The sequence below is a fragment of the Coregonus lavaretus genome (assembly GCF_964263955.1).
Source record: "Coregonus lavaretus genome assembly, chromosome: 20".
In the NCBI taxonomy this organism is placed as follows: domain Eukaryota; kingdom Metazoa; phylum Chordata; class Actinopteri; order Salmoniformes; family Salmonidae; genus Coregonus; species Coregonus lavaretus.
The window spans coordinates 32,065,819-32,078,001 of NC_140007.1; the positions used below are offsets into that span (position 1 = coordinate 32,065,819).

A 12,183-nucleotide genomic window follows, 5' to 3' on the forward strand; every position below is an offset into this window, starting at 1 on the left:
CACAATGTCATGGTATAATCACAATTAGCCTGGGGATGAGGGTTATTGTTATGTCTCATGGCTTTCATAACCACGTCTTTATAACAATTCAATAATGATGACATGGGAGACGGCAATCCGTTAAACTATTGGCATCTCAACATACACAACTCCTATGAAGCTCTGCGGCAAAAACCCAATACACAACAGTTATGGTTAGTCCATTGCCTGTAGCTATGGCTGACTGTCTGTCTCTAACCTTCTCCTCAACTAATCTGCATGCACCCTGTTATTCTGATTATGTTATATAGCAGGAAGAATACCTAGTAATATATTTATATGAGTAAAACTTTGCTTGTGCAGATCACAAACTCTTTATTACCTTTGCTGAGGAACCTTTCTTCCTTTAAGAAACTTTAATACTAATAGGTTTCCACACTTACTGTATTTTCCACACATACTCACCACAAACCAGTGGTTATGTGTGACACATGTTATGACACTAGAGGGCACCTCTGCATCACAGAGAATAGTTCAACTGTGGAAAGCACTGCTTATTCCTGTGACCAAGAGCAATAGAGGGTTGGCTCTGACCTCTAAGAGGCCGTCAGTCGTGCCAGCACTGAAGAGACCGTTTCTGGCCAGGGTAGTTATAAATGGCTTTAGAAAGTTGAATAGAGAGGGAGCTACTCCTGTGGGAGAGAAACGAGCCTGCCATTGACTTCTATTGAGCATTGCCAAATCAGGCAGTTGGCTACCAAGTTTTTCTCCTGCTTTTAACAACAATGTCTTTTAAAGTAGCCAATGTCCTCACTTCACATTTGTCACTTGGTAGATGGAGAATTTACGGTTAGGCCAATCGCTTATAGCAACATTTGTAGACATTGCGTTGTTGCGCGCGCAATGGTGGGAGCCACCAATGAAATCACCAATGAACTGAAGTCACCTCTTTATTAAACCAGCCAATAAAGGCAATATAATCTATCTATCAATTAAATACCAAAAACAATTAAAGGCAGCCCAATTCTTAGCTCTGAAAAAGATCTGATGTGAAAAGATCTGATGTGATTGGTCAAAAGACCAATTAGTGGGAAAAATATCAGAATTGGCCTGCCGGTGTAAATGCATCCTATTTAAACTGTGTATAGCCAAGTGTTACAGATTACCATTGTAATCTCCATGTATTTGGTCTCCATTTGTTTCCAAACATATGATTTCTGCTCAATTCGGACCTTTATGGCACATGTCCGTGGTAAGCTTGTCCTATAATTTCAAGATCGCTGGTTCAAGTTTACATGGTTTACCTATTTGGTTCAAGTTTACATGGTTTACCTATTTGGCCCCATCCCTTTTGTGATCAACCATGGATGGGTTGTTGGCTATAAGATCCCATGATGATGGAAGCAGTTTTTGATGACTGTTGACATGGCGGGCATCTGTTTTGCAGGGAGGAACCAGAAAGACAAGACTACTGGAATTCTTAACATTTTGGTTATTATCAGTAAAATAAAATAAATCACCTACCAATGGTGCAACCACAGAGCAAGCTCAACTTGCGCGCGCATCCCTAATAACTTGAACAATGCGTTATGAGTTAACCTGTAAACCAATAGTTAATCTTCTCCAAGAGTGCAAAAACAACGGAGTCAAAGTGATAAAACTGAGGCTTCAAAGTTCTGCACTCAAGCGTCACATAACAAGCTTTGGCGCTCTTCGATAAAGGAATATTCGGCATGGAAATGGAAACAATAACAATATTCGCTAAGAAGCTTTGGTGCATCAAGAAACAACTTATTATTTCCCTCACTCCGCTTATTCTTCTGCCGTTAATTTTTGGTCTACCGGAAAAGGTAAGTGGTTATTGGAAGAAACACAAATCTTGTTACTCTAACCATTTATTTCTCTAACTCAGAAGAAAAAGTAGTTTTTGTAACTGTATTTAACTAAGCCAAATTGCTGAACCATATCAAATTGCCATGACCTACTACTGAAAGTCAGGCACTGGTTAAATACAGTATTGCCACATAGCCTAAAACGGATATGATTAATAATATCCACACCTGCCTTTAAATCTGAACACCCTTTAAACCAACATCTGTTGGAATAAGACTTCACTGAAATTAGAATCAGGATCATAAGACTTGTCCCATTAGATTTAAAAACCTAAAATTGGTCAACTAGCATTATTCTATCATTTTCATCTGGTCTAGGTTGATAAAGTTAAAACTAAAACAGCAATCCTTACATCAATAACTGAACCCTAACTCCATTCCTCCATCTTAATCATAACCATAGCCCAATCTGAGCCCTAACCCAATTATTAATCACTTCAGAGGCTTATTTATTTACAATTCCCCCCTAATTTTGCAATTCCAGCCACAGAAAAAAAGTAAATTCCTTGTATATTTGTCTTTCCACAGCGTGATACAAACATTAATGAAATAGATCACCTTTGGCTTTTACTCTGAATGTTCACCAACATGTTTCTGTTATATTTTGCAGGAGGGGAAATGTCTGTACGTGGTGCTGCTAATGGCTGTGTTCTGGTGCACAGAGGCTCTTCCCTTAGCTGTCACTGCCATGCTACCTGTTTGCCTCTTTCCAACAATGGGAATTCTTCCATCTAAAAAAGTCTGCCCTCAGTACTTCCTCGATACCAATTTTCTCTTTCTCAGTGGTCTTGTGATGGCATCAGCTATCGAGGAATGGGGTCTGCATCGCAGAATAGCTCTGAAAGTTCTTAAGATTGTTGGAGTCAAACCAGCCTGGTGAGAAGTCTATATCGCCATATACATTTACATTTTACATTTACGTCATTTAGCAGACACTCTTATCCGTATTCTTTTTTTTTTTTTTTTTTTTTTTTGGGGTGGTGGGGTGGGGTAAGGGGGGGGGTTAGAATGATTACTTTATCCTATCCCAGGTGTTCCTTAAAGAGGTGGGGTTTCAAATGTCTCCGGAAGGTGGTGAGTGACTCCGCTGTCCTGGCGTCGTGAGGGAGCTTGTTCCACCATTGGGGTGCCAGAGCAGCGAACAGTTTTGACTGGGCTGAGCGAGAACTGTGCTTCAGCAGAGGTAGGGGAGCCAGCAGGCCAGAGGTGGATGAACGCAATGCCCTCGTTTGGGTGTAGGGACTGATCAGAGCCTGAAGGTACGGAGGTGCCGTTCCCCTCACAGCTCCGTAGGCAAGCACCATGGTCTTGTAGCAGATGCGAGCTTCAACTGGAAGCCAGTGTAGTGTGCGGAGGAGCGGGGTGACGTGAGAGAACTTGGGAAGGTTGAACACCAGACGGGCTGCAGCATTCTGGATGAGTTGTAGGGGTTTAATGGCACAGGCAGGGAGCCCAGCCAACAGCGAGTTGCAGTAATCCAGACGGGAGATGACAAGTGCCTGGATTAGGACCTGTGCCGCTTCCTGTGTAAGGCAGGGTCGTACTCTCCGAATGTTGTAGAGTATGAACCTACAGGATCGGGTCACCGCCTTGATATTAGCGGAGAACGACAGGGTGTTGTCCAGGGTCACGCCAAGGCTCTTCGCACTCTGGGAGGAGGACACAACGGAGTTGTCAACCGTGATGGCGAGATCATGGAACGGGCAGTCCTTCCCCGGGAGGAAGAGCAGCTCCATCTTGCCAAGGTTCAGCTTGAGGTGGTGATCCGTCATCCATACTGATATGTCTGCCAGACATGCAGAGATGCGATTCGCCACCTGGTTATCAGAAGGGGGAAAGGAGAAGATTAGTTGTGTGTCGTCTGCGTAGCAATGATAGGAGAGGCCATGTGAGGATATGACAGAGCCAAGTGACTTGGTGTATAGCGAGAATAGGAGAGGGCCTAGAACTGAGCCCTGGGGGACACCAGTGGTGAGTGCACGTGGTGCGGAGACAGCTTCTCGCCACGCCACTTGGTAGGAGCGACCGGTCAGGTAGGACGCAATCCAAGAGTGAGCCGCGCCGGAGATGCCCAGCTCGGAGAGGGTGGAGAGGAGGATCTGATGGTTCACAGTATCAAAGGCAGCAGACAGGTCTAGAAGGACAAGAGCAGAGGAGAGAGAGTTAGCTTTAGCAATTCCTTGCTTTCTATATACAACAGTAATACATTTATAATCATTGATATTTTGCAATTAGTTTCCATTATCTAATATGAATCCACTGCATATGGCAAAATATACATAATCTTGTTATCAGAAATGTTATTGATAATCATTGTATTATTTTGCCACTCCACTTACAGCTGGTCCATGTGCCCATCTCTCTCCCCATACAGGTTGATTTTGGGAATGATGATCACCTCTGCCTTCCTGTCCATGTGGCTCAGCAACACAGCAACAACGGCCATGATGCTTCCCATTGCTAACGCCATCCTGGAGAGCCTCTTTGGGGACCTGGCCACTCTGAAAGAGAACTGCAAGGTGAAAGAGGAGACAGAGGGTGAGTTGCTGTGTAAGGTTTCTCCAACTGTCCCACACACATCTAGTGAAAAGATTAAGACCCATATAGTAGCTAAACCAGGACAAATTTGCTCTATCGACACTGAAGGGGGAGAATTAATGCTAATTGTTTGTAGTGCTTACCCAGGGGTGTCAAACTCATTCCATGGAGGGCCATGTGTCTGCTGATTTTTTTTTTTTCCTTTCAATTTGTGTCCAGTTAAGACCTATACAACCAGGTGAGAGAAGTTCCTAACTGATCAGTGACCTTAATTCATCAATCAAGTAGGAGGGACGAGTGAAAACCCACAGACACTCGGGCCTCCGTGGAATGAGTTTGACACGAGGCTTACACAGACAAACAGACTATACTTCCATTTTCTATAGCTAAGAGTGATGTTTCCACATTAAAACTGTAATATGTAACTCGGGGTGTGAACTTTGTACAACTACTGTACTTCTTCCATCATATTGCCTTCAGAGCAGAGCAGAGGTATGTCAAGTTATTCAATATTCAAATGGTAATTGATTGATTATGGTATCCGCCTTTCAAGTCATTTTTTAAATATGACAAAGGTCTACAGACAACCTACTTAGAAAACTGGAACTCACAGGCTTTGATTACATATAAATTGTTAAATATCTCTGTTATACATTTAAGTCATTTAGCAGACGCTCTTATCCAGAGCAACTTACAGTTAGTGAGTACATACATCCTTTTTTTTTTATACTGGCCCCCCATGGGAATCGAACCCACAACCCTGGCGTTGCAAACCAATTGAGCTACATCCCTGCCGGTCATTCCCTCCCCTACCCTGGACGACGCTGAGCCAATTGTGCGCCGCCCCATGGGTCTCCCGGTCGCGGCCGGCTACGACAGAGCCTGGATTCGAACCAGGATCTCTAGTGGCACAGCTAGCACTGCGATGCAGTGCCTTAGACCACTGCGCCACTCGGGAGATTATAGCTTGTCTCATTCATACTATAGCTATGGATACTGTAGCATCACAGTAGTTGGTTTATGGGAAACACATTGATTCTCCATAGAGGCAGTTACACTTAGATAACCCCCTAAATCTCCTTCAAATTGGTCTTCAATATGAGATTATTATGTCTAAGCCTGTCCTTAAAAACATGTTGTCATTTGTCACCACAGAGTAAACAAACAATGGAGAGAATAACTCTAACACAACCTGTTTACTTCAACATCCATCAGGTCAATCACAAGTAAAGCTGCATTCATTGCCCTCTGAAAAACAGATCTTGTCTATAGACGGGTAAGAAAGCAAGCATAAACAAACTGAACAATTTAAGCTCTCATGTTGGATTCATGGTTATCATGTAGCTATTTACTAGCATTGTTATAATCTGTTTGGTTACATTTCCCTATATTATATCTGAAGATCTGATGGGATGGCGCGGTCAGATGGGAGGACTGCACAGGAGATCAGGACAGAGTCAGAGTACCAGATGAAGGTGTGGAAAGGCTTCCTGATCTGTATCCCGTATGCTGCCAGTATCGGTGGGACTGCCACCCTGACAGGCACTGCACCAAACCTCATCCTCATTGGACAACTTAAGAGGTACCCAAGTTGAAGACTTGACTGATCTCACTTTCTCCTACTGCATCTGTACATACCCTCTCATAGACCTCACAGGTCCATCAGATAGAGCAATAAAGCAATAAAGTCTGTTATGTTTCAGAATTCAGAAGTTTCTCTTAAAGGCCCAGTGCAGTCAAAAACGTGATTTTCCTGTGTTTTATATATACATTGAGTATACCAAACATTAGGAACACCTTCCTAATATTGAGTTGCACCCCCCCCCCCCCTCCCCCTTTTGCCCTCAGAACAGCTTCAATTTGTCGGGCATGGTCTCTACAAGGTGTCGAAAGCGTTCCACAGGGAGGCTGGCCCTTATTGACTCCAATGCTTCCCACAGTTGTGTCAAGTTGGCTGGATGTCCTTTGGATGGTGGACCATTCTTGATACACATGGGAAACTGTTGAGCGTGAAATACCCAGCAGCGTTTTAGTTCTTGACACAAACTTGTGCGCCTGGCACCTACTACCATACCCCATTCAAAGGCACTTAGATTTTTTGTCTTGCCCATTCACCCTGTGAACGGCACACATACACAATCAATGTCTCAATTGTCTTAAGGCTTAAAAATCCTTCTTTAACCTGTCCTCCCATTCATCTACACTGATTGAAGTGACATCAATAAGGGATCATAGCTTTCACCTGGATTCACTGGTCAGTCTATGTCATGGAAAGAGCAGATGTTCTTAATGTTTTGTATACTCAATGTATTTCCACACTATGAGGTTGGAATAATACTGTGAACTTGTGAAAATGATGATAATGCCCTTTTACTGTAAGAGCTGTTTGAAAAGACCGCCTGAAATTTCAGCCGGTTTTGGTGTGATGGAGTTTTGGCCTGCCTGGTGACAAATTAGTCAATAGACCAATAAGAAAGAGAGTTCTAAACCTCTCTGCCAATAACAGCTAGTTTTCAGTTTTCCCCTCCCCACTCAGACCAACAAATGAAAAACAAATTACAGTAAGGTACTTAATTGTTACCCAGAAATGATTTGATATTGAGGACCTTTAAAGGCATATGACACCAACCTGACAACCTGAGTTAGGCTTTAACTGGCAAATAGCTGTGTTTGAAGAACATGTTACATTTTAGACCATAAAATATTACTTTTTTCATGTTTGCTGTACCGTTTTTGACAGTTGCTTCTTTGTGTTCTAGTTACTTCCCAGAGTGCGACTTGATAAATTTTGGCTCTTGGTTTGCATTTGCCTTTCCTCTCATGGTGTTCTTCCTCATCTTGGCATGGCTGTGGATTTCTTTCCTCTACGGGGGCTTGAATACACGGTATGATGGTCAAATCAAATCTAAGTACCTCATAAGTGTGTAATATAAAAACGTGACCATAGATGATCACATAGGCAGTCTGTGCTAGAGTTCTAGGATGTTTGCCTGTACACTTTAAAAAATAATATGAAGTAATACATTCTCCTACCTGTCAGATACTTTCACACTATTTTAATACTATTTGTTGTGTTCAGGTTGTGTGTGAAGAAACAGGACGAAAGAGCACAAGCAGAGAAAAAAGCAGAGGCTGTTATTGATGAAGACTACAGAAAACTAGGCCCCATAAAGTAAGGGACTCTAGCATATCTCTAGACTAAATCACAGGCAACATGCTCTAATCTTAAATCATACCCTATACCAGGGTTGGCCAATTCTGGTTCAGGAGGGCCACATTGTTCGCATGCTTTAGATTGTTTATTTTAATCAGTTGGATGGAACAAAATCCTGTTACAGCCCTCCAGGACTAAGGATGACCCCTGTTCTAGACCCTCTGTACTATGTGTCAGTAGTAATGTAGCATTTCTCAATGACAACAATTTCCATCTTCCATTTTAGTTTTGCAGAAGGAGCCATCGCATTCTTTTTCATTTTGTTTGCCGTTCTCCTGTTCACAAGAGATCCCAAATTTGTAACTGGATGGTCCACATTTTTCAACAAAGGGTAAGTGAGATAAGCTTACTAAAAGCTAACAATCCACTGCCCGTTACCTAGGAAATGTTTGTTTAATTCACTGGAGGCATGAGGAAACCAGCTGCATCATGACTTCTTCTTCTCTGATCCTCTTCCTACTGTAGGTATGTGTCAGATGCGACCACAGGAGTGATCATTGTGTCAATCCTATTTTTCTTCCCTTCCCAGAAGCCCTCTCTTAGCTGGTGGTTTGATTCTAGAGGTCAGTACTGGAAAGGACATGTCCCAAATAATAAGAAATAGGTTTTCGGATTATGTAGATGGAAAATACCACTGCCTCAAGTCATACAGCCTTTCTGTACTGATATAGAGGACACATCAGATGTTTTCAAATCAAAATATTAGATGGAGTGAAGCAGCTGTATACATATACTGTAGATCAATGGTTTTAAACTCAAATTATTATTCATTATACCATGGCATTGTTGAATACTTGTTTCTGATTGGCTTGAAGGGCATTCTAGAGCGTGCATTATTTCCCTATAACGCACGGTATATTTGCACTGTAGAATTCAATGGCTATAGTTCATTCTTACATGTTCTATGTTTGAGATGCTTTTGAAAGCAAAAGTCAAATTGCTAGCGCGTTGTGGAACACACCTACGTTGTTCATTATTGTCCTCATTATTTTCCATAGAACGCATAGCCCCTTGCTGATTATCCCTTACATCATGCCTCACCAGAAATAAATTACAGTACAGATGCAGTATCTTAATTTGATCATGCTGTTGTTGCAGGAATTTTCGGGCATATCAGGAAATGCTAACTTGTAGTGTATTCATGGTTTAAAAAGGCTTTTAACGTTTGTAATTCCTTCTTTAACATTTCAGACTTGATTTGCCCTAACGAAAAATGTATCAACCCCTACAAAAAATGACAATTAATTATAATCCACATAATAACTCACATTTCCAGTTGCTGCAGGATTATTCTCCTGCTGTAGCAAACTGGCTCAAATTAAGATCCGACATCTGTATCATTGATGACTATTAAAGCAGAATAGTTTTTAGAATTCTTTCATTAGTCAATTTCTGAAGTGCAGAACTTGTATTGGCTCTGTTTTAAGGTACTGTAAATCACCTGAGGAATGTTAATGACGTAGATTAATGAGTCTGAGCAGCATTCTGCTGTGAGGTAAGTAAGACTGTAACCCCTCTGTTTGTGTGATTATTATTAATCTCTCAAAAATGTGTCGCCACACAAAACATTGAACTTATTGGCACATGAAACATTTCTGGCACAGCGGTACCCGAGAGAAAAACAAAACCCCAGCCATGGGCATATTTTGACCCTTAACCCCTACCTTCAGCCTTTTCTTTATTACCCCTTTTCAAAGCCCCTTGCAGGTTAGATATTCTGATATTTCAGTGGTTGACCTGGATTTGGCTGGTGGGCAGAGGTTGATTGTACACCCTGTCATGTTTTCCACAGCATCAAATACTCCATATGTTCCTCTCCTATCATGGAAGAAAGCACAGGAATGTGTCCCATGGAATATCATTCTGTTGCTGGGTGGAGGCTTTGCCATGGCCAAGGGATGTGAGGTAAAACCATAGCATTTACATATAGAATCATTATGCCCTATGGTTAAAACCTGTTGATGTTTAATGATGCACATAGACATGAAATCCCTTTAACTCACATTTATATCTGTTGTGTGGTGATTTAAATACTTTTTGACCTATTTCTGCTACTACTGAGACAGGGGCTGTCTGTTGACGCTCTGTCCCTGTTGTATAATATAGGAGTCAGGACTGGCGGCGTGGATAGGAGCCTACCTCCAGCCTATTGCCCAGGTCCCCCCTGCTGTGGCCGTCATGTTCATCACAGCTTTCCTGGCCTGTTTCACAGAGTTTGCCAGCAACACCGCCACCATTATCATATTCCTGCCCGTCATCGCTGAACTGGTGAGATGTCATCTATGACATGACCACAACATTCAACGTTTAGTTCAGCAAGACATGTATTTTGTGTGTAGTATTTGAATATCCCTTGTTATCTACCATAAAGCCTTGAACTACATTGGATTACTAATTCATATGGAAAATGGGGAAATAGGTGCTCTCTACTCTAATCTCCCACTGCAATTTACCTTTTTAGTGTTTGCCATGGGGTTAACAGATCCGTCAGTGTAGCACCATGGCTGTTGGGTCTATTTGTATGTCTGTTGGACATTAACTACAGTTATCAGTAACCAGGTGTCTTTGGCTGGGTGTGACAATGTCCTGCAGAATCATTCAATATAAGCAATAGTATCACCCACCCAGTATCATCCAGTATCACCATGACAAGTGCGCCATACTTACTTATCTTCAGTGAAATTCCTAAGCCAAATACATTACTACTAACAATTTGGAATATCATTGCCACTTATTATTAGTTTGCATGAACACAATTTTGTCAAAAGAATAGCAACAAATGTGTTTGTCTCCTCTCTACAGGCTATGTTTATCAAGGTGAACCCTCTTTACTTTATGATACCTGCGACAACAGGATGTTCATTTGCCTTCATGTTGCCAGTCTCCACCCCTCCCAACTCCATTGCCTTTGCATCTGGCCATCTTTTGGTGAAGGACATGGTAAGATCCTTACGCCGACATACTGCATGACCATATATCAGACTGTCCTTAAAATTACATGTACTGTATTCTAGCAGATACATCTGTTTGGTTTCTCTATTTACAGGTGAAAACAGGCTTTGTGATGAACATTTTGGGCATTTTATCGGTTTCTCTGGCCATGAACACTTGGGGTCGTGCCATGTTCAGTTTGGAGACTTATCCAGACTGGGCTCATCCAAGCAACATGTCCAGTACTGTCACAGATATACAGTTCCCCTCCGACTCACCTTTTAACCTTACTAGTTTACCATAGAGCTGAAGCTTATCCGGTACAATTATTACACTGTATTATACAGTAAATACGAGATCATAATTTCTGAATATGTACAAAAGTCAATAACTATAGACTTGGGGAGAATTAGCTGTTACTTTAAGTAATTTAGCCTATGGTGTGATGGCTATACCATGTTGCTAAGGTATTGTACTTTTCGATCGGTCTACTGTATATGAGTTTAGATTTTTTTTAAACTGTTTTAATTTTGTTCAGGCTCTCATTGTGCTCTACTTACTCTGTCATGTAGATTATACCAAGTTCTATCAGCTAATTTTCTTGTTTGTCAGGAACACCTGCTCTCCCCAGATGTGTCCAGTGTTTTGCTTTGATTTGTTTTAGGTTCCATGCCATGTTTCCATTGGAAGTTCATTTGTTTGGGCAGGGCAGGGGGGCGACAGAATAGACAGTGTTGGTCTGTCTGTTGTTTCATTCTCTTCAACAGTTATACAACAAGTCATGTCGGACATAGTTTTTGTCCAGACACCGGTGATGTCTGTCTCATCTGTCGCGATGCTTGCATCTTAGTGACCTCTGCTGGTCATTGTGCCACTATGCACTGTTCACTGTGTGTGTCTCATACTGTACCTCACTGTAACATTCCCTGGATAGTGTTTGTGGTGGTAATCCTTATTGATTAGTGTGTTAGCAAGAAAATGAACGCTCATCCTCCAAGTCCTCCACCTACTGGTAAATGACACTTTAACTCAATCCTCCATTGATCTTTAGTTGTATAAGCTGTGACTGTCTTGATGCACAACAGGAGTTTGTGAGTTATTCATAAAATATACTTACCTAGCCCATGGGGTCACTGGCTGCACATGTTTTAACATATGTTTGTAATTGACACACAGAAGGTAATTTCTAATTTTTCTCATGTCTTTTAAAACCAGAAATCATGATTTTCTGATCTTATTTTATTGGAAATAATCATTAGAAATGTGGTGTGGAAATCGAAATAAGTATTTTCTACCATAGTTTGTATTTAGTGTAATACATTTAGCTTTATTGATGCAAATTTTGTAGATTTGTTATTTTCTTAATACTTCTCTTGTTACCAAATAAAACTGAACGGCAAATGAGTTAGTTTCTTTTTTCGTCAAGCCATGGAATTGCTATATTTAGCTGATGTCAGTGAGCAGGCACCAACAGACATGCAACACAGTAATATATATATAACAGAACAACTAAAACCATGGTTAATATTCAGAAGGGTGCCAAGCCACAATAGTCATATTTAATCGTTGACCCAGGTGACACAGTATAATAAGTAGGAAGGAGGCTGCCCTTTGCAATCAAGTCTCATT

General features: G+C 41.5%; 1 protein-coding gene across 1 annotated transcript; it reads left to right on the forward strand.

Annotated features, from left to right (window-relative positions):
* The first annotated feature begins 1,639 nt into the window (after window positions 1–1,639).
* On the forward strand, window positions 1,640–11,958 carry LOC311147768 (Na(+)/dicarboxylate cotransporter 3-like). Its single transcript, XM_084184541.1, has 13 exons — window positions 1,640–1,829; window positions 2,482–2,747; window positions 4,246–4,409; window positions 5,625–5,685; window positions 5,812–5,991; window positions 7,169–7,294; window positions 7,489–7,581; window positions 7,850–7,954; window positions 8,089–8,186; window positions 9,416–9,528; window positions 9,730–9,891; window positions 10,426–10,563; window positions 10,670–11,958. Exons 1-13 carry the CDS (start codon window positions 1,713–1,715, stop codon window positions 10,856–10,858), a joined length of 1,812 nt encoding a protein of 603 aa, XP_084040667.1. The 5' UTR covers window positions 1,640–1,712; the 3' UTR covers window positions 10,859–11,958.
* Window positions 11,959–12,183: the final 225 nt, after the last annotated feature.

Coding starts and splice junctions, on each gene's coding strand:
- LOC311147768 (XM_084184541.1), top strand. CDS start 1,713: ATGGAAATGGAAACAATAACAATATTCGCTAAGAAGCTTTGGTGCATC. Junction 1,830..2,481: donor TTTTTGGTCTACCGGAAAAG/GTAAGTGGTTAT, acceptor TATATTTTGCAG/GAGGGGAAATGTCTGTACGT. Junction 9,892..10,425: donor TGCCCGTCATCGCTGAACTG/GTGAGATGTCAT, acceptor TCCTCTCTACAG/GCTATGTTTATCAAGGTGAA.